General features: G+C 45.2%; 1 protein-coding gene and 1 pseudogene across 2 annotated transcripts in view; one reads left to right on the forward strand and one right to left on the reverse strand.

Annotated features, from left to right (window-relative positions):
• Nucleotides 1-2373, reverse strand: part of LOC137206870 (integrin alpha-M-like) — a 36673-nt gene extending 34300 nt beyond the window's left edge. The window contains exons 1-2 of one of the 2 annotated variants that reach the window (XM_067706045.1): nucleotides 2233-2373; nucleotides 1134-1239 (exon numbers count right to left, since the gene is read on the reverse strand). In XM_067706045.1, the coding sequence (XP_067562146.1) occupies nucleotides 1134-1239; nucleotides 2233-2260 (134 nt within the window). In that variant the 5' untranslated portion in view covers nucleotides 2261-2373. The remainder of the gene's footprint in view (nucleotides 1-1133; nucleotides 1240-2232) is intronic. The other variant, XM_067706046.1, reaches the window with a different exon arrangement.
• A 4025-nt stretch (nucleotides 2374-6398) lies between these two features.
• Nucleotides 6399-13020, forward strand: LOC137206531 (small ribosomal subunit protein eS26 pseudogene; annotated as a pseudogene).
• The last annotated feature ends 432 nt before the right edge of the window (nucleotides 13021-13452 follow it).

The raw sequence follows: 13452 nt of genomic DNA on the forward strand, positions 1-13452 counted from the left end.
ACTAAGACCCAGGCAGCCTAAATAAATAAATAAATAAATAAATTTTAAAAAGAGATTTAAATGTAATATAAATGTAAATTACAGTGCTTCCAAATAATGGAATGTGATGTAAGCATTAAAAAGAACAAGTAAGCTCTTTTTTCATTTATTTGTAAAATCAGCAAGCTCTATTAATTTTAAAAAAATGCCAAGGACAGTATAGAGCAGAGGCCAGCAAACTTTCTTCTAGAAAAGTAACATTATTTCCATAAATATTATTTCTGTAAAGGTAAATGTTTTAGGCTTTGCAGGCCATAGAGTCTCTGTCCCAGACTCTCTGTTCTGCTACTATAGCTCCAAAACTGCCCTAAAAAATAAATGACTAGAGATTATCATACTAAGTGAAGTTAAGTCACACAGAGAAAAATGATGTAAATGGACTTATTTACAAAACAGAAACAGACTCACAGATTTCAAAAACAAACTTATGGTTACCAAAGGGGAAATGTGAGGGGGAGAGATAAATTAGGAGCTTGGGATTAACACACACACACTGCTATATATAAAACAGATAACCAACAAGGACCTACTGTATAGCACAGGGAACTCTACTCGATTTTCTGTAATAACCTATATGGGAAAAGAATCTGAAAAAGAATGAATATATGTATATGTATAACTGAATCACTTTGCTGTACATCTGAAACTAATGCAACATTGTGAATCAACTATACTCCAGTAAAATTTTTATAAGTATTGGAAAATAATAAAAAATAATAAAAATAAATGACAAGTGGGGAGTAGGGGTAGCCAAGTGTCAATAAAATGTATTTACAAAAATAGGCAGCAGGTTGTAGTTTGAGTATAATGTGTGCAACAAATTGTGTGTGGGATGATGCGGAGGTCTGTGCGCTGGAGAATCTCTCTGAAAGAACACACGAGAAACCGTTCAACAGGGACCCTGCTAGGGAGGGAATTGGGGGAACGGAGTGAGGAAGAGACTTTCTTACTATCACACTCTTTTGTATCTTTTGAATTTAGAGCTCTGATAAATTAAGAAAAAAACAAATCAAGGAAATTGTGATTTTTTTTTTCAGGTATGTTAAGCCTTGGAGGGAAAGTGCGTGAGCAGGGAGTCCCCCTGTGGCCCTTACCAGGATCCCTCAAGCTGGACCACGCTCTGCCCGAAGCCCCTTGCATTGTTTTGGAAGATGACTGCTTTTTCCGTGTCCAGGTTGAACCCGTGACATAAGGCCAAGGCTGGAGGGAGAACAAGGCGGGCGGGAGTCAGGAGGACAGAAGGAGACAGTTAAGAAAGCAGCCTGGGGACTTCCCTGGTGGCGCAGTGATTAAGAATCCAGGGGACATGGGTTTGAGCCCTGGTCCAGGAAGATCCCACGTGCCGCAGAGCAGCTAAGCCCGTGCGCCACAACTATGATCTGTTGTTTGTTTTGTTTTGTTTTTAATCTTGAAGGAACATATCCCTGACTTGTTTGATGTTCTTTGTTCTGACAAGATATAAAACTGTGCTGAAAACCATGCTTCTCCGGAACAGTTCCTCAGAGTTCTCTGAGAGGCTGTCTCCTGGGCTATAGTCCTCAGTTTGGCTCAAAGAAAACTCTTTTCTTGTTTATTGATCATTTCCATCAACAGGTGCATTCAGCCCCTCTCTGAGCCCCACCCTGGGTTCCCACCCCACTGATTTGCCCAACAATCAAGTTCCTAAAGACTCAGTTAGGTAATTTCCTTCCTATGCAACTTTCAAGCATTTCTTTCCCTTCTCTGGCTCTTCGTCCACAAAACACAGATACAAAGGGAAAAAAACTTGAGTCATTTTGATCAGTCAGTCATTCAACAAACATTTACACCTGAGTCCTTGGAAAAGAGGAGACCAATAGGAGGAGGTGAGGTGGAATCCAAGAAGAAACACTCCAAGAAGAGAAGCCAAGACCTGCTGTGCACACTTAGACGTGTCATTTCACCTCTCGGGGCCTCAGTTTCCTCCTCTGTGAAGAAGGGACCAGCCAAACCCCCTTGCATAGTCCGTGAATTGAGTCATTTATCCAAAGCTTCTCTGCTCATCGCATCTCGGTCTAGTTCTACTCTGCTGCTTGAATCCCTTAACCTTCCCCCAATCCCCTTTGTCCCTCCCAGCCTAACTCCTAAGTATTCTGTACCCTTTATCTCCACAAACTCACAAACCCAAAAACTCCCCCCCTCCTCACTCTGAGGGCCCCCCAACTCCTGGCTCACCTGTTAGTAGAAGGACTCTGTGAGTCATCGCTGGAGACAGCAGGAGCCGTGAGGCTGCAGGCACCACTGAGCCACTTTAAGGAGGCCACCAAAGCCAGGAAGGACCGAAAAAGGGAAGTAAGAGGCAGAAGTCTGTCAGAGACTCAAAAGAAGAGGACGAAGGCTCAGTGAGCACACAGCCCTGCCAGACCTGCCCCCTCTACCCAGCCTCCCGGCCCAAACCATCAGGGTCGCCAACCCATAGGTGGCTTTGTTTGCCCACCTGCTTCTAGAAACATTATGAACAGCAAAGCATGGACTTATGACCTGCCCCTCAGAACATGTCTCCCTGAAAGCACGCTTTGCAAAATGTCCCTCCCTCCTGCCCAGAGAAGTGAGAACACCTGTCAGCCAGAGCATCCTCCTGTGTGGCCATCAGTAAGGTCAACTCAGGTACAGAGAAACCTGGTGCTTTTTTTTAATATAAATTTATTTATTTATGTATTTATTTTTGGCTGCGTTGGGTCTTCGTTGCGGCACAAAGACTTCTCAGTGAGGTGGCTTCTCTTGTTGCAGAGCACACGCTTTAGGCGCACAGACTTCAGTAGTTGTGGCGCCGGGCTTAGTGGCTCCGCAGTATGTGGGATCTTCCTGGGCCAGGACTCGAACCCGTGTCGCCTGCATTGTCAGGTGGATTCTTAACCACTGCACCACAAGCAAAGTCCTCTACGCGGTGCTTTTTTAATATTATTTTGCTTTAAAAAAAAAAAAAACGGCCTCAGGACTTCCCTGCTGCCGTAGTGGTTAAGAAGCCACCTGACAATGCAGGCAACACGGGTTCGAGCCCTGGTCCAGGAAGATCCCTCATGCCGCGGAGCAACTAAGCCCGGCACTACAACTACTGAGCCTGCGCTCTAGAGCCCGTGAGCCACAACTACTGAAGCCCGTGGCCTAGAGCCCATGCTCCGCAGCAAAAGAAGCCACCGCAATGAGAAGCCCACACACCGCAACAAAGAGTAGCCCCCACTTGCTGCAACCAGAGAAAGCCCGCACACAACAACAAAGACCCAACGCAGCCAAAAAAAAAAAAGCCTCAAACTCTTTTGCCCTGGAATTTTCACTTCCAAGAATTTATCCTAAGAAATATCTGAGAAGTACAGTCAAAGATGTCTGCACAAGCTGTTTTCAAAGACACACCAGCATATCTTCATGAAATTACATAGAACACCAAACCATACTTGTGTGTGTCTGCTAATGTGATTCCCCAAGCCAATCATTTTTCATTCTCTCTCCAACATATTTTCTCTTGCCCTTAGTTCGGCTTTCTTAATAACCAGAGCAAAGAAATGTGTGCGCTCTGAAAAAAATTCCATTAAAATTCTGAACATTTTGTTTTAAAATTACCTGTTTAAAAATACGTATGTGTTGGGCTTCCCTGGTGGCGCAGTGGTTGAGGGTCCCCCTGCCGGTGCGGGGGACGCGGGTTCATGCCCCAGTCCGGGAGGATCCCGCGTGCCGCGGAGCGGCTGGGCCCGTGAGCCGTGGCCGCTGAGCCTGCGCGTCCGGAGCCTGGGCTCTGTGGCGGGAGAGGCCACGGCAGTGGGAGGCGCGCGTACTGCAAAAAAATATATATATATGTATGTGTAGGAAAACCAAAATGTTAATAGTAGTTGTCACTGGATCATAGGACAATGGGTCTGTTCTACTCTATTGCTGCAGAGCAAACTACTCCAAATAAAACGGCGACTTCTTTTTTTAAAATTTATTTTATTGAAGTGTAGTTGATTTACAATGTTGTGTTAGTTTCTGGTGTACAACAAAGTAATTCAGTTATACATATACAGAATAGTTTGCATCTGCTAATCTCAGGTTCCCAGTTCATCCCCGCCCCATATCCCCTCTCCCTTGGCAACCACAAGTCGAAAACAGCAGCTTCTCATTGTGTCATGGTGCTGTGGATTGCCTAGCCTCAGCAGTTCTCACTAGGGAATCTCAGATGGCTGCAGTCAGATGGTGACTGGGGCTGGAGTCCTTGAAGGCTCAGCTCGGCTGGACTTTCAAAACAGATCACTCCCATGGCTGGAAGTTGGTACCATCAGCAGGCCAGGAGCTCGGTTGGAGCTGTCAGCTGGAGGACCTCCATGTGGCCTCTCTATGTGGCTTGGGCTGCTCACAGCATAGTGGTTAGACTTCAAGAGCAAGTATTCCAAGAGATAAGAATTGAAAGTTCCCAGTCTCTTAAGATGTTGACCTGGAAACTGTCACAGAGTCACTTCCACTATATTCTAGTGGTCAAGCAGTCACAGAGCTCGACCACATTCTAAGAGAGGGGAACAAAGATGTCACGTCTCAGTGGGAGGTGTGTCAAAGAATTTGTGATCAGCTTCAATCTGCCACAGGGTGATTTTAATTTTCTTCTATATATATTTGTGTACTTAAAACTTTTTTACAAAAAAAAAAGTGACGCTTATAATCAGAAAAAAAAGAAAAACACCAATAAGTAATTTAAACAACAAAGGGCCCATTCTTGTTAGCAGGAAAGGAGGCTGAGGAAAAAGAAATAAGACCATTGGATCAGGATGAGAAGCTACCAACAAGGGTGTGGGGACATATTTTAATAAATAAGCTGGTGGGACTTCCCTGGTGGCACAGTGCTTAAGATTCCACACTCCCAATGGAGGGGGCCTGGGTTCGATCCCTGGTCAGGGAACTAGATCCCACATGCATGCTGCAACTAAGAGTTTGCATGCCACAACTAAGGAACCCACGTGCTGCAACTAAGACCCGGCGCAACCAAATAAATAAATAAATAATTTTTTAAAGAAAAGAATGAATGCAAAAATAAATAAATAAGCTGGGTTTATTTTTGATAAAAAAACTTTCACACTCTGATCACCACAGGAAGTTGCTCGGATATCACGGCCCCTCTGTTCCCTTAGCAGTGACCAAGGGCCCACTTTAAAGGTATAGGCAATATCTCAGAAAGATTGTCCAGCCCCCAGAGCCTTTCTTAATGACCCACCCTATGGTGTGCACCTGACCAGGTAACCACAAGGTGGGCACCTAGCTATAAGCTCCCATCCATCCCCTACCCCTACTCTTGACAAAAGCTTAGCTTGGGTTCCCCTGTACATGAACACTGAGACAAGTGGAAGTAATTTATCTGAGAGGTAATCCAGGAAACACTGGTGAGGAAATGAGCCCATAAAAGCTGTGAGATGGCACAAGTTACTGCTGTGGATGATTGGAGCTCAATACACTGAGGAACTCTGAAATCCAGGGTAGAACATGCCTCAGACTTATCCACCTGAGAGGAGAGGGGGCTAGATTTTTTATCCACAACTCACATCAGCTATCCGTGGAGGGCTGCTTTCCGGGAAAGCCTTACTTCTCTGGTGCATCCTATTTGCCCTGCACCCAGGCAGAGAAGGCTCCAGGAGCAAGAGAGAGCCCTCAGGCAGGCAGGTACTGGCAGCTGGAAACCTGGCCAGCTTGCATGGGAATGATAAACACTGAGGGGACGTGAATGGAGCAATTGCAGTGTCTGCTACAGATACTCAGATATTTTTTCATAGCACTCATTATTACATGAACTTATATTGCATATTTATTTAGTTTATCTATTGTCTGACTCCCCAGCTAGAGTCTATAAGCTCCAGAGAGCAGAGATTCTTGTCTGTCTTGCTCATCACTATTTCCAGTGCACAGAAGAGTGCCTGGTTCATAAGAGAGATCCCCCCGCCCCTCCCTCAGAGAGAGAATTCTGGAAAGAGGGCAGGATAGCAAGCACCAAGAATCCTTCCTCCCCAACTAGGTAGCGATTGTACCAGAAGAATCTCTCTGATGTAACTATTTAGGAGCTCTGAGTCTATAATGCACCAAAAAAAAAAAAAAAGACCTGTGGTTAATTTCAGTGTATTTCAGCTCTTAGCACTGCAGCAGCTACCTACACTACCTGCAGCTACCTCACTAACTGCAATCCCATGGCAAGCTTTGCAGGAGCAGGTTGCATGAAGCTTGTAGGAACCAAGGTGTCAAGAACCCATCCGTTTATGATGCCTATCATGGAATCTTAACTACAAAATCTTCAAAACTTGAAATAATTTGAGTGAACCAGTGTTCCTAACATCAAATCAATCTAAATAGAGCATAAGGCGCTTTGCTGGGTCAGATTAAAAACAACCTCCATGCTCTCTCGTCTCCTCGCTTCCAAGACGACCAGGAAAAGAAGGAATAATGGTCGTGCCAAAAAGGGGCGCGGCCACGTGCAGCCTATTCGCTGCACCAGCTGTGCCCGATGCGTGCCCGAGGATAAGGCCATTAAGAAGTTCGTCATTTGGAACATCGTAGAGGCCGCAGCCGTCAGGGACATTTCCGAAGCGAGTGTTTTCGACGGTGAGTGAGCTCCTGGCGCGAACTGTCCTATGTGCTTCCCAAGCTGTATGTGAAACTACATTACTGCGTGAGTTGTGCCGTTCACAGCAAGGTAGTCAGGAGTCGTTCTCCGGTAGCCCGGAAGGACCAAACACCTCCATCCCGATTTAGGCCTGCGGGTGCTGCGCCACGACCTCCGCCAAAGCCCACGGAAGGAGCTAAGTCCTTAAAGGCTAAAGAAATACGGTCCCCTGGAAAGACAATAAAACGGAAATTATACTTTAAAAAACCCCACCATTTGCTTAGTGATTTACGGGTCCCTTTCACAGACATAATCTCTTCTGATATTCATGCTCAAACTATGAGTTAGATGCTATTATTAATTCTAATTATCATCTTTCTTGTGCAGAAGTTCTTTTGTTTCATGTGGCCAAATTTATTATTAGGCTTTACTGTAACTTGTTTAATAAACCTCCAGAGTTAGAAAATTTTTTTCATCTATATATTCTTCTCAACTACTTCTTTTCCTTCCATTATTTAACTTCTTTGTGTACTGTTGAATTTTTTGGGTGCAGTGTGAAACAGGGAATCCAGTTTCATTTTTGTCCATATGAACAAATAATTTTCCAGTTCCATTTACTGAAAAGAGTTTAAAATAAGCTTTTAGAAGGAAATTTTACTTTCCTATATTTGTCAAATTTTTTTTTACTACCCATCTGTTTTCTACCCAAGTCAGTGTAATGCAAGATTCCAGTGTTACGTATCACCCCACAGCAATTGTCTTCTTTCTGAGTCTGAGTAAATTAGGGTATCCAGAACCCACAGCCCCACTCTGTGGAAAACCACTTCAAAGAGAAGAAACTTTTGTTTCCTCCCCAAGGGCAAAAATGATGGGCAGCAGAAACCTCGAATCATAACCCTATTTCCTACTTGAGGCAGATTCAATGGGCAAAAAAGTCATCATTTGCAGATAGTATGAAAATCCAACACCATTAAGTGATAACTTGTTAGAACTAATCTTATTCAGCAAGATCAACATATAAAAATCTAATCCATTTCTTGTTCAGCTAAGACTAATTTTCTGATTAGAAAATATAATAGGAAAAACACCATTCGTAGCACCAAAAAGCTATAAAACACGTAAGCATAAATCTAACATGAAATATGTGTGAACTATTTATTTTTTAAGCTATTAGTCTTTCCTAAAGGACATAAAAGAATAGAGAGGGCTTCCCTGGTGGCGCAGTGGTTGAGAGTTCGCCTGCCGATGCAGGGGACACGGGTTTGTGCCCCGGTCCGGGAAGATCCCACATGCCGCAGAGCGGCTGGGCCCGTGAGCCATGGCCGCTGAGCCTGCACGTCCGGAGCCTGTGCTCCGCAACGGGAGAGGCCACGACAGTGAGAGGCCCGCGTACCGCAAAAAAAAAAAAAGAAAAGAATAGAGAGAGATGCCATATTCATGGGTGACAAGGCTCAACATTATAAAGATATCAGTTCTCCGTCAGATTACTCAGTAATTCAGTGTAACCTCACCCAACAGGATTATTATCGAATTTGACAAGCTGATTCTAAAAATCACCTGGAGCAGAAAACACACAAGAATAGCCTAAAAAACTATGAAGCATACCTTATTACATAACTCCATTCCATAGCCAGACATGCCATATCACAGCACTACCTTAAAGTCAGATAAGCAAAGGTAAGGTGTTAGTTCTGGAATAAATACATAAAACCAAATACATAAAACCAATACTGGTGTATATACAAAAATTTGATATTCCCACCAAAATTAATATATTTCTTTTAATGAAAAAGCAAACAAACTTTATCTGATCCCACTTCCTCCACCAACCACTGCCCCATTTTTTTGTGTCACTTTTGCAAAGCAAATTCCAGACCAGTTGTCTGTATTTGCTGTGCCCAGGTCTGCCCTTCCCACTCTCCCTTGAACCCATTCCATTCCAGCCTTTGCCCCACCCCAGCCTCCACTTCCCCAAAACTTTTTTCATCACTGTCACCAAGTATAAGTGGTTAGCTCCAAGAACTGGTTTGCGATCTTCATCTTAAGGGATTCCAGAGCAGCTTTTCACATTTGCCCACTCCTTCCAGGGATTAATTTGTATACTGGCTTCCAAGGACCCTCACTCACCTGCTTCTCCTTCACCTCCATCTCTCCTTCCAGGTTCTTTGGCCAATCCTTCCTTTTCTCCCCAACCTGGTAAGGAGGATTCCAGAGCTCAGTCCTTGGGCCTCTTTTTTTATCTACTCCTGTCTTTGGGTGGGCTCAGGGCTATAAACATCACCCATATGTTGCTAATCCTCGGTTTCTGTCTCCAACCCAGACCTCTCCTGAGCTCCAGACTCGGATAGCCAATGGCTCGCCCCATGTCTGACAAGCTCCGCAAACCAAGATGTCTAGACCTGAACTCCTGATCACTCCCAGTTATGCTCCCCGCATCTGGGCCCATCTCAGCCTCTAGCGCATGAGACAAGGCTAGGCCAAGGCACAACTGATTCCACCGGTAAAGTTACAATGAGCCACTGTTAGGTCCATACAGTTTATTACTTACATAGACAGCAAAACCAATCCTTCCATAGTCGTCCTACACAACAAAAAGGACGATACCAAAAAAGGGAGGCTATATCCTAGACTAAGAGACAAAGCAGTTTTAATCTGGAGCTCTGCTGGGGGGGCAGGGGGCGGTGGGTGAGGCAGAGAGCCTCATGCATAATCAGAACCTGGGACATGAGTCATGACTCCTGAGGCCCTCCTAAGGGACGTAGGAGGTGAGCAGGGGGTGGCCCCCGAGCAGCTCCTCATCCTCTGTTCCAGGAAGATCACAGACATTCTGCTGAAACTCAGACAAGCTGTGGTTCAAGCCTTTGCCTGTGTGGCCCATGTGGTAGTGCCAGGTGGCTGGGGGCACCATGGCAGCGCTATTCCCCCACTTTCAATCAGTGGCAGTAGTGTCCCTGTGAGACAGGCTGGCGCCTGGGACTCTTTGCTGCAGTGCTGTAATGCTTGCATCCAGACAAATGTCTCCTTGAGCAACAAAATACAAAGAAACTGTAAGGGGCTATAACTGCATGCACGCGCAGTTGGGGCAAATTCTGGACAAAAGATACAAAAAGACCAAAAAAAAAAAACAAACGCAACTGCCACTTCTGAAGAAAAGGGAGCTAAAACAGGGTACTGCACATGCCCCCTGCAGTCAACACCACCTAAGGTGTGGGCAAACCACCTAAGCCACGCCTCCAACCCCACCCCCTGGACACACCCCTACCCTCGCCCCATATAAAGAGCTGGCTCATCCCCACCCCCTTCGGGGAGCGAGCAAGGAAACCTGTTACTTGTTTTTACCCCCTCCTACAGCTGCAGGAACCCCAATACAGACTTGCCTGAAGTTCCTCACTGGCCTCTTCTCAATTTCAGTTGATTGGGGAAGGCCAAAAACCCTGGTCAGTAACACTTACAGTCACTCAGACTGAAAGTCATAAGGAAATCCTACGGCTCTACCTTCAAATATGTCCAAAAATATAACCCCTCCTTACCAACTCCACTGTTACCAAAATTGTGGAAGCCACCATTGTCCCACCTGGAATGGAGCCTTAGACCTTGTCTGTGCCCCACTGCTTCTCTATTTCCCTCCAACAACACAAAGTCAGTTTTCAACATCGTAGCTAGAGGGAGCCTTTCAAAACACAAGGCATATATTATTCCTTTGCTCCAAAGCTTACAAAATCTCCTCACCTCGCTGAGAGTCCAAGCCAGTCTTTCCATAACCTACCAGGCCCTGCGTGATCTGTCGTCCCAGCCTCCACCCTTGCCTCTCCTTCTCTTTGAGCCCTTGCTCCCCCCACTCCAGCCACATTGGCCTCCTTGCAGTTCTTCAAGTCCAGCACATCGGCTCTTCCCTCTGATTGGAGTATTTTTGCCCCAGATCTTTGCATGGGTCACTCCCTCACCTCCTTCAAACAAGTGGGTTTGCTATCAAATGATTCTCCATGCTCAGCCTTACAAATCCTCTCTGCCGTGTTTCTTCTCCCAAACTTTCCTGGCTTTGCTCTCAAGAGAAAGAAGGTAGCAGGGTCTCCATCTCCTGTTGCCCCGTGCAGCACCCAGGATCAAGGCTCCTCTATCCCCACCACAATCTCTCAGACCCATCTCTCCAAATCTCTTTTCCCTCACCTAGCCAGACAACTTACCTCTGTCTAAACCCCTCCAATTTGCCTGACATACCACATTCAAAGGCAATTGCCTCACAGGATCAACCCTCCTAAGAAGGTTCTGGGAAGTACCAACAACAAAATATTGTTTTTCCATTACACTGAATTGCCAAGGAAAGTTCCACTTGAATGTTATCCTGAACAATCTGGTTAAGCCTTTGATGCCTGGGGCCAGACTTGGGGGGTTAAAATCCTAGCTCTATAAGCCTGGGACCTTGAGCAAGTTACTCTCTGGACCCCGTTGTCCTCAACTGGGAAATGATGGTAATAATAGTACTCACCCCTTGGGGTTGTTGTGATGATTAAATGAGATAATAGATGTCAGAGTGCACGTAGTGAATATTCAGTCAACATTAGCTATAATTATTTGACCCACTGTGTCTTGGGCTGACCATGATATGGCTGGCATGACCCCAATGACACATAAATGGTATATTGGCATCAGAGTTGCCTGTCACTCAGTTGGAAGCATTCTAGACTTTTCCACCTGCTCCCTCAGTTGTCCAAGCAGGGAGCCAAATGTCAGGCAGATCAGAGAAAAATTCCTACCACAGGCTTGATGGGTGTCTTGGGCGTTTCCACCAAAATCATACTAAGAACATGGTTGGCCAGAGGTCAGTCACAGGGCAGGGTCAGATGTGCACTGCCACCACCCCTGAAATACTTCCTCCTGCTTCCCATCCTTGAAAGCAGAAGTAGCTCAGGATCTGACCTGAGCAGAACAGAGGAGAAAACTACTAATTCCTGGAATAGGACGGGGAGGAAGTTGTGCTTCTGTCAGGGGAGGAGAAGAACCAGAAGCTCTTTTGAGCAGATTATTTTGCTTCTGGGGTGAGGGGGGTAGACGCAAATGTAAAAGGGCAACCGCCTCTCCCCAACCCCACAAGCCAGGTTCTTCTGGAGCGTGAGTCTGATGTGTCCTAAGATATCTGACTGTTCAACCCCTAAGAAGTTGGGGCAGGCCTAGGAAGCCACTGTAATTGTATTTCTTTCTCCCAATTGTATGAGCTATGCAAACAGTATTATGACAATACTAAAGAAAACAAGAAAAAACAACACAGAGTCCCACGACAATAATATATCAGCTTTTCTGCACAGATACTATTTACAAACTTGTCATTATAGGATAGGTTTGATTCTGTACTATGGTTTTGTCATATAACGTTTTAGCACAAATATTTCACGTAGCTTTCCAAGACTTTATTTTTAAAAGTTTATTAGGGTATAGTTGATTTACAATGTTGTGTTAGTTTCAGGTGTACAGGAAAGTGATTCAGTTATACATATACATATATTCATTATTTTTTAGATTCTTTTCTCATATAGGTAGGTTATCACAGAATATTGATAGAGTTCCCTGTGCTATACAGTAGGTCCTTGTTGGTTATCTATCTTATATATAATAGTGTGTGTGTGTTCATCGCAAGCTCTACAGGGATATTCTAATGGTATAAAATATTCCATTAAGTTGAGAAATTTTAGTGTTTGACTATTTTAGGCAATACTGCATTAAACAACTTTCTACACACAGCTCTTTGCAATTCTTTTCTTCAGATATAATTTTTTAAAACATTTTATATTTATTTTGGCTGTGCTGGGTCTTAGTTGCGGCACACAGGATCTTCATTGCGGCATACGGGATCTTTGTTGCAGCATGTGGGCTCTTAGTTGCGGCATACGGACTCTTAGTTGCAGCATGCATGTGGGATCTAGTTCCCCCACCAGGGATCGAACCTGGGCCCCCTGCATTGGGAGCACAGAGTCTTACCCACTGGGCCACCAGGGAAGTCCCCAGATAGAACTTTTAAGATGAAATGACTGGGGCTAAGATGATGCACACTTTGGGACCCTTCCTACTCACTGCCAAATGACTCTCCAAATGGGTGGTACTACATGCATTCTATTTTGAAGCCAATGTTTGCAGAAAGCTTTATAGTTTCAAGCCATTTTATAAATTTTTGTCTCAACACCCCCGGGCAGGTTGGTCTGACTTCCACCTCCACTCATTATTCTGTCTGTCTCTCCAATAGGAACTGGAAAAGCTGTTTACAGGTTTTCCCAACCTGTCTCACAGCGAGGAGTGGTCATGTGACCCCATTCTGACCAATGAGGTGTAAAGGAAAGCCTTGATGGACAGAGGGCTGACACTGCCCCTCCTTGACCATCGATGTTCCCTTCTCCCCCCCCCTTTCCAGAATGCGGAAGTGATGCTTTGGGCAAACTAAATTTCGAAGGAGTGGAGGTAACAAAAAGGGAATTGGAGTCTATTCACAGAGAGGAGCAGAGATGTGAGGGAGCGGCACAGCCTCTGAGAGAGGGGTGAAGAGCAGCCTGGTTCTGGGGGTGCTTAGTCCCCCAGAACACACGTCCTCACACCTGAGCCCCATGTGTCTTCACACCAAGCCCCCATTTTCTTGCAGAAATTCAGGCAGGTCTCTATCCCTTGCAGATAATCAACCCTGCAGGGATTACAGCAGTTCTTCTCACGATTAATATGTGAGAAGTGGGTGGATTTAAAGGATCCAGGCAATTAGGGGTTTGTTCTTCCCAAAGCACAAGAAGAGAGGAAGGTGTTCATACACCAGAGGCCCACTGATCGCTGTCTGAACCACTTGCAACCTGCGGGCGGTGTGGAGGGTG

The sequence above is a fragment of the Pseudorca crassidens genome, chromosome 15 (assembly GCF_039906515.1).
Source record: "Pseudorca crassidens isolate mPseCra1 chromosome 15, mPseCra1.hap1, whole genome shotgun sequence".
NCBI classification, from domain to species: Eukaryota; Metazoa; Chordata; class Mammalia; order Artiodactyla; family Delphinidae; genus Pseudorca; species Pseudorca crassidens.